This window comes from Emys orbicularis, chromosome 6 (genome assembly GCF_028017835.1).
Source record: "Emys orbicularis isolate rEmyOrb1 chromosome 6, rEmyOrb1.hap1, whole genome shotgun sequence".
In the NCBI taxonomy this organism is placed as follows: domain Eukaryota; kingdom Metazoa; phylum Chordata; order Testudines; family Emydidae; genus Emys; species Emys orbicularis.
Window position 1 is genome coordinate 22108350 of NC_088688.1, and position 21707 is coordinate 22130056.

The following is a 21707-nucleotide window of genomic DNA, read 5'->3' on the forward strand; positions in this document are numbered from 1 at the left end:
TCCTCTGCCATGTTTGAGTTTAACAATGTAGCACTGTGCTAAGGGATATATACATCAAAGAGGAAAGCTGACTGTGCTATTTTAATTTGTCAGCCTGGGCAAATCAAGTGTATGTGCAAATATATAATAAAAAAATATTTTAAAAATCTAACTTAATAATACAAGTTTGTTTTGAAAACAATGATTAATATGATCATGTCACTTTAACTGTACTTAAAATTAGAACTCCTAAATAAAGATATCTATCAATCTTTCAAAGAGTAACTTACCTATACATGATATAACCGATGAATAACACTGTTTGAACTGCTACAAAAATGAAGAAGTGAGTTGTAGATAGGCATGATGGAAACGGTGGTAATTCTGGACACTTTGGTTTCTCATTTGATGGCTAGAAAGCAAAAATTTGTTAAGATAATGCAGAAAGATGCCAATTGAATTTTTAAGACTGCTATTTTAAAAAACAACATTTTCAAAAGAAAGTTGCACATACATGTTTACAGAAAGAACAGGGGAAAGTGAAGGAGTGTGTGGGTAGGAGACTCAAGATGTTTTAATTTTTATTTTTGTGTACGAGAGCTGAACAGATTGAAGTTACTTGGAGGCTGGGAGTGCGAGGATACATGTTTAGTTAAGCACCCCAGACATAATAATTAAAAATAATTTCTTGCAGGACTCATAAGCCATTTGAGCGCAGCGGCGGTGAAGGGGCCTTGAATTATCTAATCTGGATTGTAGTTGGGAAGTTCCGAATGCCTGAGCTATATGCAAAATAGACACTCTCCATGTTAAAGCACATCAGCATGCTTGGACTTTCCTTGCAGCAATAGGGGCAGCTGGGAGGTCTGCAGATGATGTTATTACTGAAGCACATGCTGAAGCCAGTTACTTATGGTCTTAGAAACTGGTGAAAAGAAAAATAATGTGCCATTGTTAGGGGAACACATCAGATTGTGGGACAAAAGGTGCCAACCTTTTCTTTCAGTTTTCCGGAAATTCCAAGTGTTTTTGCTTTGTAAATACAGAAGTTAAAAATATGGGATGGCCAAAAAATATCTGAGATGTATTCATACTTCGAATGCATCTCAGGCCTGTTACTAAAGACAGAACAGGCCTATTATGGATGGAGCTCTGCTAAATACATTAGATGGACAAATAGGAAGTCATTTGAATCAATGTTCCCAGCTTACAAAGAAAACATTGCATCATTCCAAAAAACAAACAAACAAACAAACAAAAAAAACACACACCACCAAGATTAAGTGATTCCACAGGTTACAAGTTTCAGGCTACTGTATAGGTAAATATTCAAACAACCATATTAAAGCAACTAATATGCAGTATTTGACAGCAATTCCCACACAGTTTTTTACAGCTGGGTTTTTTAAACGATTGCAGCTCTTGCTTTGCAAGTATGATAAAAGTAGTGTATGTGCCCCCCATGCACATACAGGTACCTTTATAATAAAAAGCGTTCTAATTATTAAGTATTAGCTATGACAATTGCTGTAGGTCCTCGTCATGCAATTTGAAAAAAAAAATTCTAGTGTAGTCTGAGGAATTATCTTCTAAGTGGTCACACATTTATTTTTGATCAGATTCTGAACAATGTTTGTGTTTGAGTGTGCAATTACTACAACAGCAAACATTGAGAACTGTGCATGCTCAAATGGGCAGTTGTGCATTTAACTGGCTATTTACATTAATACAAGATTTGCATGCACATTATAAATGTGATTTCAAGTTAAGGCAGTTAAAAATATCATGCTTTTTATGCCTATCTTATCAAAACACTGATCATGCAGTTAAGGCAAAACAGTTTCAGCAGAGCAGCTTAATGAAAGATTAATTGTTCAGTAAATTACATGCTGGCTTTTCCCAACATTTCACTAACAGCCATGTGCTGAATTTCCGCAGCCATTCTTTACACTAGTAGTACACAAATTACCATATTTCGCTGTACTAAATGCTCGATGTCCCTCTTTACTATATGAAGATGCTCTTTGATGTCATTGAAGTGCTGAGTTGTTTCATAGAGTCCTCCTGCAGAGCCAGGGTGCTGAACTCCACTGACCAACCTCAGAGTGTCACCCATGGAATTTCTGAAAACAAAAAGATGACTTGTTTCAGCATGGGGGCAGTTCCTGAAAAATTCCCTCTTGCATACATGCTACATTTATAACCTATTAAGATTAGTTTCAATTTAACATCTTACAAACAAAGGTAGGACACTTTTTTTTATAGCTTCCATGAATATCTGTGAAGAAGCACTTAGTTTTTCAAAATACCTACTTTTAAACCTGCATTGAGCAGAAGAATCTCAATTTTGTAGAGTGCAACATGTCCCAAAGCTATAGTAAAAGCAAAATCAGCTCTATGGTGAATATTCTTTTGCTAAGCATCTGCTTTGGCTTATTTTTTGATGAAGTCTCAAACAAATGTTTTGAATCTGTAGATCTGACCAAGGCTTTAGGATAAACATGGTATAATGCTATCTTTTAAGGAAACTAAAAGCTGTTCCAAAAAAAAATAATGCAGCCATGTAAGAAATAAAGAAGAGGCTTTAGGGATAAGAAAAGATTTAGGGCCATTCATGTTCCATGATTACCTTTTACATGAGAAACTCATTTCCCCATATACACTGCTGTAATACTTAATACTGTGTTCACATGAATTCATTTTGTTGTTACAACAAATCAAATTAAATCCACAAAAAGTTGAAACTCCATAACTAATATAAACTAATCAATGAAGAAAACATACATGCTCCTCTATCAATATGTTCATATAATTTTTCCCTATTGTGATGCTTCTTTTCAGTTGCAAAGAGGATTAAAGTCTACAGCTAAAACATTTATCATGTGAATGTTAATCCCTTCATTATTAACAGAATAATCAAAATTTATATCTTGGATTTAATTTACTTTAAACTTTACATTTTGTTCAGACAAGACAGCTTGACAACTATCTGTATGTAAAGCCCTAACTCTTCATCCAACGGTCTGTGACTCAACTTCCATCTAAAAACTCAAGTCATTTGGCTTGAATGTTTACCATTGTTGTACTGCAGTTACCAATGCGTATAATTCCACGCACTAGAAAGACTGTTAAACCATTTTTATACATTCTTTAAAATTCAAAATAGGATTATGTTTATTGTAAGAGCTAGAGGTGAAAGCAAAGATCAAGTTTTGCTGCTAGTATCTGATCATCTATAAACGTAATGGTTAATTTAATTATAATTAATAGTTATAATACAAATTAAATCTTTAAACACCCCCTAACTTTTGCATTAATTACCAGTCACATCATTAAACTAAGCATTTGAATTTCAAGATCAGTCTCTTTATTTTTGGAATTCTGTAAGGGGAAAATGTAAAAAGTATAAGTATCCAAAAGATAGCAGGACAATGCACCATACATATCTACAAGCACTATCCCACAAATATACTATTTATGACTGCAGATTCTGTGAGTGGTTTTGATTGTAGTAGTATATGTATTGTTAAACCACAGCTCACTAGAGGTTTCTCCCTCCATTGTGATTGCAGTGAAGTGTATTTAGATCATTTGATGGGGAGGATTCTTAACTTGATCAGTACTGTATATCCTGGGCTAACACTCATCTCAGTTTTACCCCAGACATAACCAGTACTGAGTTAATAAGAAGCACTCAAGTTATTTAATTACTAACCATACTGGTATAATATTTAGATATGACTAGCCTAAAAATCTATTTGTTTCTTTCAGTTATTAATATGGAAATATTCTTGTTTTCATGAGCTGACAATTAGTTATTGCATCGGTTTCTTGAATTTGGTTACTATCCTTAGTTTCTTTATGAGGCTCAGGGAAAAATCAACCAATACAACATGCTAAACTTTCATTCATTATTAGGTATATTTCTCCTTGGTACAGCTTTTCAAGAATTCTACTTTTCTTCTCTACCAGTCTTCTTAAATGACAAAACCCAGGAATCCCCTTTTCATTTCAGGTTTCTCACAAAAAGACAAAAAAAAAATAACTTAACATAAGAAGTATCCCGCTCCATATTACTCTGTTTAAAAGCTATTAAAGAAAAAAATGAGTTTTAAGAACATAGTTACAGTCTGCTCTTCCTGGTTAAATTTCAAATTTAGAATGGATAATTCCAGGAGATTTACTTCACAATAAGCAAAATATTGTCAGCCGTAAGTTACTGCATGACTTTTGGTATTTGCCAAAAATAAGTTCCCATTCTGAACACAATTCAATATGTACTATGAGAAAGAGGAGTTTACCTTTTCCTTCTGCCAGCCACTGCTAACAACACTAGCCAAAGTGGCCCTACAAACAGCTCTCAACCTTTCTGTATTTTTCCTCTTCAACGGTCAAATATAACTAGGCTTGGCAGAATTCGATTTTTTTTTTTTTTAACAATTTTGAGAGATAATATCAGTGTTTATTTTTAAGCATTTTTAATTTTAAATCTATTTAAGTTTTCACAGTTGAGGGAAATTATGATCAGGCAAAAGGGGTGACAATTATTTAATGACAGCAGATATTGAAATTCAAACAGTTAAAGCTTTATAGCTATTAAAACACAAATTGTCATCATCACATGTCAAAATATACAAATATGCTTAAATCAAACTGTAGTAAGTTCTCAAGCAGCATTTCTCACTTAGCCTATATGTAAATTTTGATCATCATTGATGGAAATATGTGTGTGTGTGTGTGTGTGTGTGTGTGTGTGTGTGTGTGTGAGAAAATTGTCGTTTACAGACATTTACATATAAAAAAAATCTAATCCTTCCAAGCCTAAATAAAACTCTGAATGTGACACAAACTGTATACATGCTAAGTAAGATTAGTGAACTTTTCATCCAATGTTTCCCCCCCCCCCAGTTTTCTTTTTATCATCACTGTATCAAAAGTCAATTTGTGAAACCAGGCTTTTGTTTGAATTACTTTTACAAGTCTTTTTTCTGGAACAGACTGCATATATTTGAGAAATAATTTTGCTTGTAATCTAAGCCATGCAAGCTATATAGTGATCTCCACCTAATAAATGCTTGTTATAATGAAATCTGTACAAATACAGTAAATTGATTTTTGTAATAATTTCTGTCCATTATATATGGGATGGCTTTACAGGAGCAGGTGTTCTAAGTCTCTGAATCAACCATTGACTTCTAGCACTAAGAATACATGATGGGGTAAGATTAAAAAAAGACAAAATTAACTATGATCCATTTTTGTTATTAAAAGAAAATATTAAGTTCTCTAAATAAATGTGGGCCATGTCAAATTTAAATTATGTTGCTCCTACAAAGACAACATGCTGTTTGTTGCTATTGTCTACACTGGCAAGGATTCTTCTGTAATCAGATGATTAAGAAATCTACAAATCTTGACATGAAAATTACTTTGACAATAAGTCCTTTTCCTCCAGGGATGACCAATAAAGCAGCAGTGGGCTGTTCATTTTTGTTATTTCCTTATCTATAACATAAGACATTTCTTTAATCTAAGCAGAAAATATTAAGATGTTACGCAAATGCATACCTAATAAGTAGTCACTGAAAGGGCAGACTACCAATGTTAACAAGAAAATCTAATTTACTTGCTTGGCATAAGGATTGGTCAAGAATATTAAAATAAAAGCTTTCCTGGAAGAACAAGAGTGAAAATGGAAGTACTCTAATCTTTGTTCTACAAAAAACCTGACCTACTTAGATGAATTACAAGATGTTTCCCTTGAACTATTAATACTGGTAAAATACAATTGTTTATAATTATAGCATAAAGTTGTCTGCAAAATTTTTACAAAAGATAATGAATGTTTTAACTTTTGTGAATACAAAGTTAAAGGAATTAAATTATACAACTGTGAACAATTTTGAATACAATGTACAAACATGCCTTTCAGAAAATTCCCAATATTAAAATCCATTAGTTTTATTAATACTTACGCTACAAGCCACTACCAAAGAACAAAGTGATAATTTATTTTTACAAAAGGTTCAAATAAGAGTAGCTGTGTGCCAATATACAACTGTGAGCAGAGATTTTTAAACATGCATTATTTGGGTCTCTCTCAATCTCGCCTGTTGAAGTGTTCCACTCTATAAATAGTCATTGGAGTAGGGATTTGAACCTGGGTCCCTCATTCCTAGGTAAGTGCCCTAACAGGCTACAGGAGTAATTCTCACTCTCTTTTCCTGGCCCAGAGACAGGAAACAAGTGGCCCAGAGACAACTGTAATTCACGGTAGCAATTCACTGTCATTCATGACATTGCCAGGGCTTTGGAGCTGTGCGCCAGCTCCGCTCCAGCTCCAGGCAAAAACCTGCAGCGCCACTGCTCTGGAGCTGCTCCGCGCTCCAGCTCTGGGTTCCGCTCCAAAGCCCTGCATTGAACAGTCACTGGACCAGAGAAAGACAGAATGACTATAGCGCAGGAGTTAGGGCACTCACCTAGGATGTGGGATACTTAAGTTCAAGTCCCTACCCCAATGAGCGTTTTTTAAAAAAAGTAGAACATCTTCAACAGAACAAACAGAGAGATCCATATCAGAATATCCCATGGCCCAATGGCTAGGATGACCACCCCGCTCACCACTCACCCTATGAGGGAGACCAAGTTTTAAATCCCTTCTCCATATCAGGCAGAGGGGCAGAAATAGAACCTCGGCCTCCCAAATCCCAGGTGAGCACCTTACCAACTAGGATAAAGGTTATAAAGAAAGCGGTTGTCCTCCTCTGCCATTTTCTGGATCTAGTCCTCCTTTGCTTTTGACATTTTGTTTTGAAATTTTTGTGTTTTGATTTTTTTGGTTCAGTCCAAACAATTAGTCAAACTCAACACAAATAGTTTTGAGTTGACCAAAACTGTATTTTTCAGCAAATAAACTATTTGCAGAAATATTTTTGCCTTGCTGTACCTCTCTCTCATAGAACTGGAAGGGACCCTGAAAGGTCATTGAGTCCAGCCCCCTCCCTGCCTTCTCTAGCAGGACCAAGTACTGATTTTGCCCCAGATCCCTATGTAGCCCCCTCAAGGATTGAACTCACAACCCTGGGTTTACCAGGCCAATGCTCAAACCACTGAGCTATCCCTCCCCCCGAGGAGAGGCTAACCTCTAATGTCATTAATTGTGCTACACAAAAGACACTTTGGTGTATTAATTGATAGATCCATTTTTTTACAATGACTTGCCACATTCATTTCTAAAATGATAAGTATCTGAACAAGTTAAATGAATACAAACAAACACACATGCTGAGATGCACAATGTATCTATTTTGAAGTGCAGTTACTGAAAGGCAAATGTTTTTCTGACTGCGAGATTGTTAAATGTTTCTTCCGCCAAAATCCAGGAGATTGTATTAACATGTTTCTTACAACAACATGACACATGAAGAACTCAGGAAATCTGAAGTTACAGTTAACATTTCTGTATTTAATGTGCAGCTTGGCATCAGATATTGTATGAGAACACTATGATTAGAGGTAATTATGCTTGATATTTTCCTAACTTTTTGTATTATAAACACAGTACACCGTTTATTTTTCTTGTATAGGATTTCTTTGTAGTTTAGGCCAGAATTTTCAGAAGGCCCCAGTGCATAGAACTGGAGCCAGGTTTTCAAGAGTTAAGATTTTTCAACACCCAGAAGCTCTGACTGACAAGAGGCACTGGACTACTTTGAAAATCCAGCCCCAGTTGAGAGCGCTCAGTCTGTGTTCCCTCTAATGTGCATGCCTGCGCAGCCGCACAGGAGCCCATCAAGGACTGCGCACCTGATGAGGAGAGCCATGTAGCCACAGGGGCCTGCAAAGGCGAGAGATGTGTGTGTGGGGGAGAATAGGGGGAGTTTGGGGCGCCTCTCCCGTGGCCCTGGTCCGGGGACTGCTGCAGCAGGGAGAGGGCTGGGGGGAGTCCTCTCTCCCTGCCGCAGCCCCGGGGCCCATACCTCAAACCCCTCATCCCCAGCCCCACCCTAGAGCCCGCACCTCCAGCCAGAGCCCTCACCCCACCCCATACCCCAACCGTTTGCCCCAGCCCTAAGCCCCCTCCCACACGCCAAACCTCTCGCCCCACCCCTGCCACACATCACCTCCATATTGGTGCATATAACAAAATTCATTCTGCACATGGATGGAAAAAATTAGAGGGAACATTGCACTCAGTACTTTTTCAAGTCTGGTCCTTGAACTCTCATTCCACTGAAGTCAATGGGAAACTGACTTCAGCAGGAGCAGGATTGGGCCCTCACTAGGATACTAAATATTTGTTTTTAAATACAGAGGTTTGGGGAGTGTCCAAACAACAAAGGACAACGATACACGACTTACAGAGATTTGAGTAGTCTATGTGACTAAAAATGCAAACAACTGTAAAAAATATTTCTGTGGGATGCAAACTAAAAGACAGGCTACAGATCAAGGTGGAGCCATTTAGACATCATAGTGACTAGGAAAGGGATCATCTCAACTACCATTGTGGTAAGGAGCTACGCTTCTTCACTTCATCTAAAATGTGTTTCACACACACACACACACACACACACACACACACACACACACACACACACACACACACACACACACACACACACACACACACACACACACACACAAAGTAATTCAAGCAGAGCTGCTTCACTCAAAACAAGTGATCAAATGAAGTTAGATGGCAAAAAAGAGCATGAAGTTAGAATCATAGAATATCAGGGTTGGAAAGGATCTCAGGAGGTCATCTAGTCCAACCCCCTGTTCAAAGCAGGACCAATCCCCAACTAATAAAGTTTGTAGGTATAACATACAACTAGATATCTTTAAGCAAGAGGAATGGAAAAGCAGAGCAATAAAGATTAGATACACTTAGAGGGACAAGTCCAACTGATCTAATCATAATAATTTTTGATGTACATACTGAAGAAAACACACTTATCTGAATGGTAACTTCTGAACATACAAAAAATATTAAAATTTATGAACTTTTGAACAGTGCTAGTCGATGTCCCTGGAAAGCTAACTTCCTTAACATAACTTGTTTGACACTAACACATATACTGGAAATATTTAATTTCACGTGTTTGCTCCTGGCATGAAAAACACCTATGGCTAGCAGAAAACGCTTTTTTCAGAAGCCAGAATTCACTAATGCAGTGGTTTTCAACCTTTTTTCATTTGTGGGCCCTTAACAAATTTCAAATACAGGTGTGGACCCCTTTGGAAATCTTAAACAGTCTGCATACCCCTAGGGGTCCGCAGACCATAGGTTGAAAGTCACTGCACTAATGTTACGGTCTTCTGAGATAGTTACATTGCTAACAATATCATCTTCTCATGATGAGGTACAAACCCGAGTTCAAAAAAGGATTAGATAAGCTCGGAAGGATAAATCCATCAATGGCAATTAGCCATGATAGAGCACGTGTGTCCCCGACTGTTTGTCCCTAAGATCTGGTCGACACTATACACCTCTACGTTGCTCAGGAAAAATCCACATCCATGAGCGATGTAGTTATACCAGTGGTCCCCAACCTTTTTTGTCTATGGAGGACCGTGGTGGCGGACGAGCATCCGCCGAAATGCCACCAAAATGCCGCTGACAAGTGGCAACGTCAATAGGCGTCGCCACAGACAAGCAGCGTCATCCAGAGGCGTCGCCGCCGAAAATTGGCAGCATTTCGCCGGCAACGCCTCTGGATGACTGCTTCTTGGCGGCATTTCGGTGGATGCTCGTCCGCTGGCCAGTACGCGGGTGCACTTAAGACGCCCTGGCGGGCGCCATGGTTCCCACAGGCACTGCGTTGGGGACCCCTGAGTTATATCAACCTAATCCCCCATATACATAGTGTTATGTCATGGGGAGAGCAGTAATCAAAAGTGATACAATGTTAATAGTATGAACAAAAAAATTCTATTTTTACAATGTTCAGAGCCAAATTCAAGAGGCTATAAGATTGAGAAATATCAGCCAAATTAAAAAGTTGCCTACTTTTCAATAAACAAAATTAGTCTGGATTTTAAGCTATGGTACAAACAGTCATTTTAGGTGGTGACAAAAAGATTAGAGAAAAGATAATGTCTTTCAGTTTGTTTACTGTGTGCATTTTATATGCAGGGAAGAAGAGCTTGGTATAATCAAGGAAATGAGACGATTCCATAGGTCCACAAAGGATCTTGCTATGGCCAAGATAATTTGCCTGGGAAGCACAAATGCTATGAAAATATTTTCTATAACACTCCTCAAAAGTCACTTTCACTGTTTCCCCTCCACAGTCAGTTTCCCAGTTTGTGTGGCTCCTTTTCCACAATGAAACAGGGAAGAAGTTTTCTCTTTTAAGAACAAAAAACCCAGGAAAATAAGATTGTAAAAACAGAAAAATTGACACCTGGACTCAGAGGCAAGCGCAGTAACCTGAAACCTCTTTTAAAAAATTGACTAGCCTGCCAGCTGATGATGTCCCTTTATCTCATATTGTCAGAGTAACATCTGAAATCTTAATCCTTCATTTACCTATGTAAGAGAAATGTAAAGAGGCTCACTTAACTACTGTCTGTACATGAAGTTCCCTCTACACTCATGTACACATTTTTCAGATTTCAATTTGACCTGACCTACACTGGTTTAAATCAGGAAGAATTACAATGAAGTACAAAATGGAGTTAGACCTTTGTAAAACCAGTGTAAGAGAAATTTGAATCAGGTCTTCAACAAGACACTAAGGACACACACTTACCTCATTTCATTCACTTGTCTGAGGACCTCCTCTTGAGTTTTCACAATAGTGTCAAGCTCTTGTTGGGAGACCTGAAAAAACAAACCCCCCAAAATGGTCAATGCCAGAGTACAGAGCTATGCATGTAGAAAAGAAGTAAACTGATTACATGTTTCAATTCATGTCAACATATTAACAATGATACACATTTTGAGTTCACCTGTCCTTGTTGGCCTGGAATACCAGCTCCTCTTTTGGTAATCTCTTCTGTTACTGCAGAGACGTACCTCCTCTGCTCATCGAGAATCATGTCCAACTGCCTATTAAGCTGCTTGATTTCAAGATGAATTCGATTCTGCCCTTCAAAGATTTGTCTCAATTCACGATCACTTACAGTTTCATAGAAATCATCCGCTAACAAAAAATAAATGACTTATTATAGTTCCCCATTTTCAGATAGTCAAATATGTGCATGCATATTCATATGCCATAGAGTTTTATTTCACCTCAGCCCCCAAAAACACCCAGAGGTTATGAGCACACTCATTTTTGTATTTATATTAATACCTGCAGCACCTCAAAACCCCAGCCTAGGATTAGAGCCCCTTTTGTATTAGTCACAGTTAAAAAAAAAACAAAAAAAAAAACCACACACACCAAAAAAACCCCAACCAAAGACAGTCCCTGCTTCAGAAAGCTCAAGCTGCGATTCAGACAATGTGCAAGACAGACAAGGTAATAATATGGACAGACAAGTTTGCGTAAATTAGTAGTCATAGTGGTCTCAGTAGTCACCAGCCTAACCATTGTCAATCAGGAGCAATTTGAAGGAATAATCGTAAAAGTACATTTTAAGGAGAATTTTGAGATAAAGAGGTCTCTTTCCAAATTTTGACAGGAGTTCTTCTCAAGCAATGTGGGAATGGGAGAAAAGCAGTCAATCAAAACCAGCATTCAGTAGCAAAGTAAAAGCTGAAGTCAACTGTGCAATAAAAAAAAATCTGATTTGAAAGCCAAGGTGGGGCTAAAATGGTAGAGGGTTATAAAGTGAAGACAAGAAGCTTAAGCTTGATACAGTGGGCAAGGGGGAGTCAGTGGAGGAATGCAAAGTGGGGGGCAGGGTGGTCATATGACTGGACAGAACAGATGATCCTAGCAGCAGACCTGGCATAGCTAAAATTTTCTAAACTGGGACCCTAAATCCATATTTAGGTATCTAAATATAAATGACCTGAATTTAAGATCAGCTCACTCACAAATCTCATTTAAGTCACTGGGAGCTATAGGTGTAAGATCCTAAATATGGGTTTAGGAGCCTACTTTTAGGTACTTATATTTTAAATACCATGACGTTAATAATTTGGTAGTCCTATTTGTTAGAGGTATGGTATACAATAGACTTAGGCCATAACTTTCAAATCTAACCCTGAGTTAACATGAGTTACTGGTATTTTTAATATTTCAATGCTAGTTATTTCTGCAGAGTTGAAATTAATGGGACTCAAATATCTGCTTGAAGTTAAACATATGCTCAAAGGCTTTAGTGAATAGGGATGGACTGTTGAATTAGGGCCTTAACAACCAACACATCACAGACAGAAAGAAGATCCACAGAAAACATTTGCCTGGCTCCTTACTTTCAGATCAGCAGAAGAGATTAGTTTTCTCAATACATTTTCAAGAAACTGTCAAACTTTTCCCCCGGCCCATTAAAAAACCACTTGTCCACCCATCACCCCACAGGCACACAGACTTCTATTCGCTCCTTCAGTTACATACATGTCTGTTAATATTTCAGCAATCCCTTGGCATAGAGAAGTCCAAAGAACTTCTGGATAAAATAAGTGACATAAGGGAGTTGGGGGAGCTCAGGATTTATGGGACTGGGCCGCAGTTCTAAATACACTGGCACAGCTAATGTAATCGTGAGCATGGATATCATCATCTTCAGGTTTAATAATGTGTTTTCCCTGACAATTAATAATTTGTTTATTTAACTTGCCTGGCTGCCCTTGCATGTCAGGATGATCCTTCTGAAATTCTTCCTTCTTTTTATCCAATTCTTGTTGAAAATGCTCAAACTCCTCTTGATATTTCTCTTTATCCTTCTCGGGAATTTCTGCATCTGGAATAGGCTTTAAAGCAATTTTTAAAAACGAGGTATTACTAGAAATCCTCAACATTTTCAGTCCTCTTTCCAACAAATCTTATCTCCCAGGGGCTCTCTTGTCAAGATTTGTTCACATTCTGAGGCAAACAAAGATGCTTCAACACTCATGCTACTTGCTATAAGTTCTACACTTATGGAAACACATACTTCAGAGTGTAAAGTTGATATTATAAGACACTATACATCCCTATTGTGATTCCTACCATTTTAATTTTTCCTACTGTGTTTGTGGGAATTGTTTTGCAGTTAGAAACATCAGAACTTTCTACTGTGAGAGACAGACAGACATTGTGAACAAATACTACAGTACTAAACAAGAGCCATGCGAAGTAGAAAGTGAAACTGGCCAAGCATTTTCCAGGAAAGAGAAATAGTGAAAAGTAATTTTTTTAAAATTTCACTATTAATATAAATATGACAAAACAAGTATATTTTGTTTTTAAAACTATTCAATTTAATTCAGTGCCCTTTCAAAGTGTCTAGTTTAAGATTTTTCCACATTTTACTATTCAGACATTTTATTGTATTAGTCTCATTTTCCCAAGATAGTAGACTGTATACCCACATCAACATTTTGAAACAGAAAAGAAAAACATGAAATAAGGTGCTTCAATGCTGACATTTTAATGGACTCCCAGCCACATGCTGAACATATGCACATCTGTAAAATTAATATATTCTAATGCATAAAGATGCTTACTGCTTCTTTCCCAGGCTCAGTCAACTGGAAAGTTAGGAAAGACAGTACATCGTGGTCATCTGGATAAAAAGCAAATACATCAAATTAGTCTGAATATACTAGTATTTAAATTACCACTATTAGTTATGAAATATTTTTTCTAACACATTATAATTTATTATGGAAGTTTCTGATTTACTACAATACAATTCTAGCCTTCTTTTGACTGTTGGGGTTTTGTGGTATGCTCTCTCAGTTTTCATTAGTTGGTCACTTGGATTTGTAGCCCAGATGAATGGCATACCAAAGACAGAAGAAGTGAGAAAAGTCTTTTATACAGTACTTTAAAAAGTTACAAGGACATACTAACTAGTGTATTAGATAATTTCCCTTCCACCCGTCTGTTCCCTGCCTGCCCACCCCAACCCCACAAAAACAAAAACAAAAATTTTATATTATATATACACATACACACACACACACACACACACAAAGAAAGAAGTTGGGAAGTACAGTCAGTCTGGCTTTAAAATGTTCTAATACTCCTTTGTTTTATTTGGGATGAAACTGCCAAGTTGCAAATCTCAAACCTAAACAAATAGATGGTGTTTGTTTTTAAAAAGTTTATCTTTTCAACAATTCCTTTCATATATCCCCTCAAGATTCCCCCCCTCCGCCCCCGTGAGCTTAGTACTCATGAATGGTGTTCAGTTAATACTGTTGGAGACTGAAGTCCTCTAAAATTCACCCAGATGCAGAGAGTGGGCAGTGGGACTGCACAGGGAGCAAGGAGTGGAGGTGGCACAGGCAGAGCAGGTGCACAGGGTGGTGTCCTTCTCCATACAGTTAAAGGAGTCTCTGCTCTAGCCACAAATAGGCCAAAGCATAAAAGGTGGTTTGGGGGGAGGTCATGACCACTGTATCTATATTATGGGGCCAGTAAAGGAAGACTGAAATAGTAACTGTGCTGTCCACTGGTTGACAACATTCATTCCATTACTCACACAAACCCAGAACTGATCCTTACACAAGGACCAATTATTCAGGCATTGCGCAGTGTTGGCTTCTTGATTTCACATCCATAAAACAGGTGCAGCACAGACAGCAGTTGCGCATGCTTTTTTAGACTATCCTGCTAATATGCAGTCCTTATCTGTAGGGACAGTGGATCACCAACAAGGGTTCCAAGTACTGCTAATTGCAGCTTGGCTAGTTGTTTAATAGACACTAGAGAGTGATCAGCAAGTCATTTCACACAGGCCAAACAGCTATCATGGCCAGCACAGCCTAGACTCTTACTATCAGCTAGTCACCATCATTCCATACCAACCCCCTTTGGCATCCCGTTATTTACAATTAGCCTCATTCTATCTTAAAATGTCAGTTGCCAAGTAATGATTTACTGAAGCCCTATACATCACAGCTCATCAACATGGACCTCAAACTTAAATACAGTGAAAAATATTACCTGCAAGTCCCCCTGTTGCTGCAGATATTCCAAAGTACCCTTGCGATGGTAGTACCATATTTTCTACTTTACCACAAAATTCATAGTCTTCTTTATCTGGAGTAAAGCCATTGTTAATCATTACCTAGAAAGAAAGACACCTAGATTACACCTACAAATTTGAATTTGATGCTCAAAACATGCCAGTTTAATTAGTACAGAACTTGCATAAAGCAAAGTAAAAAGTGCATTAGGTAAGTTAGAAAGAGGCTCTAGAAATAAGGAGTTAGTAAAACCCCTCATAATTTTAGCTATTAAAGTTCTAGTTAGGGAGTATGCAGCAAATGCATTATTTCTTTATTTTATAAATCTATAAGATTATACATTAGACATACAGGGTATGAAATACAGATCTTTTATACCCCAAAGGACACCAACAGTGAAAGAAAGCAGTTAGAACTTAATTTTCCAAAGTGTAGCAATGGAAGAAAAAAAAACCTAAAATTCTAATTCAAAGGTAGCTCCCCAGTTCAGTGATATTCAGAGGTCAGTGGTTCAGGAGCCAAATTAGCGATCAACGTTACCCTAAAGAGCCACAATGGGGAGAATTCATGGCTTCATTTACCATAGTACTATATATTCATATTTAAAAACAGTATGACAGGGGAAATTATATATGTTAATTTATATGTTATTCTCACAGCAAAATGACTGACCAAGTATTATTATTTTATCAACTACAATTGGGTAATAGCATAGTAAAAGCATCCTGATTATTAACTATTCTAAATTATTAACCAAATCACAGAGTGTTTTAATATCATGCTGCAAAGAGCCACGAGACACATTAAAGAGCCACTTGCAGCTCCTGAGCCTCGGTCTAAGCATCACTGGGGTAATACAAGTAGTTCTATCCAGCATGCAAGAGTATTACACAAGTTCTGACAAATGTAATAATTTCCTGTATGCTTTTTGGTGCCACTCAAAGGGTTGGCTTCAATGGACAGCCAAGGATTTGGATGTTAGCTTAGAGACGGCCTCCTTCACCACAAAATGCACGGAGTTGCTTGGGCTAACAGCACTGAGATCTAAAGTACTGGCAAGAGCGTCAGGGCCCACTCAGTTAAGGGCTCCAGGAAAGATGCATCTTTTCTAAGGCTTCCTGGTGTTTGCTTTTTGGAGGACATCTTTTACTACTTTTATCCCAAAGCAAAAGAGTTGAACATATTAATTAGCTCATGTAACTACTCTGGAACTTGGTAATTGGGCACATTTTATGGAAGCCCAGAATTAAGGTTAAAAATAGAACAACATTTATTTCAAAGCTGCCTCATCCTAGTGCCATTTCTCCATCTGGAGTGGGTTCATTCCACCACAAACTTAAAAAAATTTCTTGGACATTTCCTTACATCATAAAAACACCACAAAACTGGACATACCTGCCAAAAACAGCCTTGGAATGTAGAAGCAAGAATGTTGCAGGTGCATAGCAGAGTTAGGGAAGCTTGCAAAGTGGCTGTCGACACTATACTTTTATCTGATTTCTATCAGTCCCTCATTTTCATAAGTTTTAGTTCACTTGGCTTTCTTTTTTTTTTTTTTTTTTAAAATAAGAGTTCAAGAAAATTTCATACTTAAAAGCTCCAGAAGTTGGATAATGTACTGTGTTATCTCAAGACTACCAGAGTACTTACAGTTAGTGTTTTTTGGTAATATGTAATCTTTGCTCGGACAGGATAGGGCTTGTTACGAAAATCTCTCTGACAAGATGCCAATGCTTGTGTGGAACCATCACTATGAAAGAAGAGAATCTGCTTACAGAACTACATCTTTACTATGTACTAGCTAGAAAAAAAGGCATGAAAATTTCATTATTTTAGTGGATTACAAATGTCAAGCAAGAACAAAAGCCCTCTGGACAGTTAAATTAAGTTTTGCATTTCCAAAAGGTTTAGGATTGACAGCACTGGAAGTGAAGTGAAGTCCTTTAGCACAGGACACAAGCATGGGCAGAGGCAGTACAAGCTTCCCAATGCTACCTTTCCAACGTGCTTCAGTACTGACCCAGAGGGACCACCTCCTGGAGACTCTCTATGCAGACAGCTAACAAGGGTGTCAAATGTGATGTAGACATTTGTCGATCAGGAATATGAATGAGACCAGCAATTCATTTCACAGAGGTATGTCAGTTGTCAACTGGTAGCTACTTGTGAACACTGAGAATTTGTGGCATAACTGAATGAGTGATCTACAGGTGAAAAATTCTGTACCTCACCAGTTTATCTGAGCCACCTTGTCCCGGTACACTTGGTATTATATTATCACAACATTCACCATGCTATTTTAAAAAAATAAATTGGCACTCCTGTGCAGCGTCTGCTAAATTCACAACAGTTAAAAAATAAATAAATAAATAAAAAAAATTCAAAGCTATTAAATTATACTGGTTCTCCAACAAAAAAAGCATTTTATAGTTCTACTCAAATTCAAACCTCCATGGAAGAAGACAATCTGTAGGAAAAGTGTATGCTTCTAGGTGATTTCAATCAATGCAGTTATATTATAACACACACACACACACACACACACACACACACACTCTCTGTCTGGCATGTGCACCTACATGGAACACAACAAAACTATTTGACATTCTCTTACCAATAAAAATTAAGTGTCTTCAACCTTATTTAAAAAGCCTCCAAACATTTCAGCAATCAATACCACAGGTCTATCACATCCAAATAAAATTAATAGACTTACTTCTGATGGTCATAAAGGAGTTTTCCATTGTTGCCTACAACAATTATTGATGGATTGTTTTTCTGAAAGACAAACCATATGAACAAACAGGGTTTAAAAATTTAAAATAAAGTAATTTTACAAATTAGAAACAGATTCAATATACAATATCATTAACAGCCTTCCCAACAGCATGGTAGTAGGCTATAGAGACAGCCAAAGTCTTAACTCTGATGCAGCTTTGGTGGGAGGGGAGTAGGAAAACTAAATAGTTTGATGAAATAGCACTGTGTCAATCAACACAAAGAACAGCAACCTGCTTTTGTTCTATAAAAGATCTGTGGGTAGAAAAAAAGTATGGGAGTTCAGTTATGGACATGCTATTTTCATATTTACTATTTATTCTTGTAATTTGATCATTTAAAAATAAAAACTGAAGGTATTAGTTGAAAGATGATCAAATCCAATAAAGATGCAGCATTTCACGCCTAAACACTATAACAGGAGTAGTAGGTGAAGGACTGACCTTGTATTCTACTAGTATCTTTGGAGGATGTTAAACAAAAGCTCCTAAGTTAGACATTTTTAAAGTAGCAGGTTCAGATGACAAGCATCCAAGAGCTTTAAAAGAGCTGGCTGAGGAGCTCACTGGATCATTAATGTTGATTTGCAATATGTCTTGGAGCACGGGAGAAATTCCAGAAGACTGGAAGAAAGCTAATGATCTGCCAATTTTTTAAAAGGTAATGGGATGACCTGAGTAATTATAGGCCTCTCAGCCTGACATCAATCCTGGGCAACATAATGAAGTGGCTGATAAAAGACTTGATTAATAAAGAATTAAATTAGGGTAATGTAATTAATGCCAATCAACATGGGTTTATGGAAAATAGGTTCTGTTAAACTAACTCATCTTTTTCGATGAGAGCATAAGTTTGGTTGATACGGTCATAGTGTTGACATAATATACTCAGATTTCTGTAAGGCATTTGACTTGGTACAGCATGACATTTTGATTAAAAAACTAGAATATAAAACGAACATGGTACACATTAAATGGATTAAAACTGTGTAGAACTGATGAATGAAATTGTTTTTAATTGTTCAGTTTATTAATGTAACTTCATAAGTTTTATGAATGAAATAACATTCATTCATAAAATTGGTTACCCCAATAACTGGCTAATTGACAATTAAGATGCTTGTTAAGAGCCATAGCCTTCAGCCAGCTGCCCTTGTAAGTTTCACTTTCAATCCAATTGCTGCTTAAATCACAGAAACTTGCACTGTTTCACCATTGTAACTTCTGCTCACTGTTTGCCATTCATTATACTTGTCTACATTGTAGCTTCTGTTCTCTTTGTCATTCCTTACACTTGTCCATACTGTAACTCAAACTCCATTTTAAAACGCTCACTCCATTTCGTAAAAGCCTGCTGCAACCTTCATTTTTGCAAAACCCTGATGTAATCTTATTAGTTTACATGTGTGAATGAGGTATGTATGGATGATGAAATCAAACTCCAGCACCAGCCTGTCCTGATGAAATAGAGTTCAAACACCAAAGGCTGAAGATGCAGACAACAGCCCTAACAAAGTAAGAAGAGTCCACCCTAAAAAGAAAATAACAAAGGTACAATAGAAGGAAGATCAAAGCCCGGTCCGAGGCTGAAAGTCACGTCTGCAATTGACGGTTGATCAATCACACCGAACCCAGAGGCAGCGTGACACAGCAAGACCTATAGACTCTGGATTCAAACTAAAGCCTACAAAAAGGATGGGTGAGATGGAAGACTTTGGAGGGTAATGTTCTGCTGCCAACATGGGAGGGCAGACCCAGCCCTTCCTTGTGCCCGGCTTTCCTGGCCAGTTAGCCGCCACAAGCTACGATCCCAAGCCACGAACTCAAGCTATGTTCAGGACTGGTAACTATATAGCAGCTGCATTACATTGTGTGTAGGTATTAGTCATAAATCAAATTGTGTTATCATAATAAATGTGGCATCTTTGTCTTGCCCCCTAAAACGATCCTGTGTAGTTTTGTCTGCATAACAACTGGCTAACTGATAGATCTCAAAATGAATGGGCCTGTTTCCAGCTCTTGGCCCCATGCTATTTAAAATGTTAATCAATGACATGGAAGAAAACAAAATCATCACTAATAAAGTTTGCAAAGGACACAAAAAATTGGGGGAATGGTAAATAATGACAAGGAAAGGTCACTGATATAGAGCGATCTGGATCACTTGGTAAACTGAGCACAAGCAAACAATGTGTGTTTTAACATGGCTAAATGGGATGCATAAAGAGGGGAATCTCGAGAAGGAGTAGAGAGGTTATTTTACCTCTGAATTTGGCACTGGTGTGACCACTGCTGGAATACTGTACCCAGTTCTGGTGTCCACAATTCAAGAAGGATGTTGATAAATTGGATAGGGTTCAGAGAAGAGCCATGGAAATGGTTAAAGGATTAGAAAACATGCCTTATAATGATAAGACTCCAGGAGCTCAATCTATTTAGTTTAACACAGAGAATTTTAAGGGGTGACTTGATTACAATCCGTAATTATCTACATGGAGGACAAATATTTAATAATGGACTCTTCAATCTAGCAGAGAAAGGCATAATTCAATCCAATGTCTGGAGGTTGAGGCTAGACAAATTCAGACCGGAAATAAGACAAATTTTTAACCGTGAGAACAATTAACTATTGGAACAATTTACCAAAGGTAGTGGGGGATTCTCTATCACTGACAATTTTTAAATTAAGATGGGATGTTTTTCTAAAAGATGTGCTGTAGAAATTATTTTGGGGAAGTTCTATGGCCTGTGTTATACAGGAGGTCGGACTAGATTATCATAATGGTCCCTTCTGGTCTTGGAATCTATCAATCTATGTTGACTTCATTACATTCATAAGAAAAAACACTTACAAATAATTTCTAATAGACTACACATATAAGAGACGGGTATATTTGAAAGTGTTGGTTTAAGTTGTTAGAAGCTTGGAAGAAACTAAAGATATAAGAAGAGCAGATTTACAACACCATACTAACTGATAGCCTCCAAGGGTTGAGAAGATGAATTAGTTATGCAGAAAACATGGAGTTTGGGAGACCCCTAAAAGGTGAAAAAAAATCTTTCCCTTTCCTCAAAGTACATATTATTCCACTAGAATTCTATATAATTCTTTGCATTCTCTAAGGAAAAATCCTTAGAAAGAGGGAAAGAAATCTAAAATAGAAATATAAATTTGGAGTTCACTTTCCCATTGTTCTTGAATTGTATTTGGGAATTCCTCCATATTAAAGCCTCCAGCGTTTTTGTTTTTTAAGCAATCTTTTAAAATAAATTCTGACTATAGACCCTAAACTATTTGACTGTGTCCCTGCAGCATGACAATACAAAAAAATACCTAGTGTGAGAGGACTATAGGGAATTATACTAACCCCCCCCCAAAAAAAAACAAACAAACAAAAAAATATTTCTGCTTTTCTATGGCTAGAGTTAATCTTGTAGGTTAATTATACAACCACATTCAATTATGTCAGTGTTTATCTGAAGTTAGGCCATGTCTACACTGCACTTTTGTCATTAAAACTTTTGTTGCTCAGGTGTGTGAAAGAAAACATACCCCTGAACAACAAAAGTTTTAATGAGGAAAGCCACTGGTGTGGACAGCACTTCGTGGTCGTAAGCCGCTCTCCCATCGACTAAGCTACTGCCCCTCGTTCAGGGTGGTTTTATTTTGTCACTGGGAGAGCTCTCTCCCAGCGAGAGAGAGCAGCTACAGTGCACACCTTACAACGGCATGGCTGCAGCGGCGCAGCTGGGCTGTTGTAAGGTGTGCAGTGTAGTCAAGTTAAAGTACTTTATTAGCACCATATAACTGTTCATTTAAGTTTAAAAGTGGCACTATTCAACTGAAACTAATGAGTTTTTTAAATATTTGCACA

At 37.4% G+C, this 21707-nt stretch overlaps 1 protein-coding gene across 1 annotated transcript in view; it reads right to left on the reverse strand.

The window, feature by feature from the left end:
* The window catches only part of LMAN1 (lectin, mannose binding 1), a 35111-nt gene that overhangs the window by 377 nt on the left and 13027 nt on the right, over positions 1–21707 (reverse strand). The window contains exons 4-12 of the mRNA XM_065406273.1: positions 17772–17833; positions 16706–16805; positions 15033–15156; positions 13586–13644; positions 12718–12850; positions 10936–11129; positions 10737–10807; positions 1949–2102; positions 270–391 (exon numbers count right to left, since the gene is read on the reverse strand). Coding sequence (XP_065262345.1) covers positions 270–391; positions 1949–2102; positions 10737–10807; positions 10936–11129; positions 12718–12850; positions 13586–13644; positions 15033–15156; positions 16706–16805; positions 17772–17833 — 1019 coding nt within the window. The remainder of the gene's footprint in view (positions 1–269; positions 392–1948; positions 2103–10736; positions 10808–10935; positions 11130–12717; positions 12851–13585; positions 13645–15032; positions 15157–16705; positions 16806–17771; positions 17834–21707) is intronic.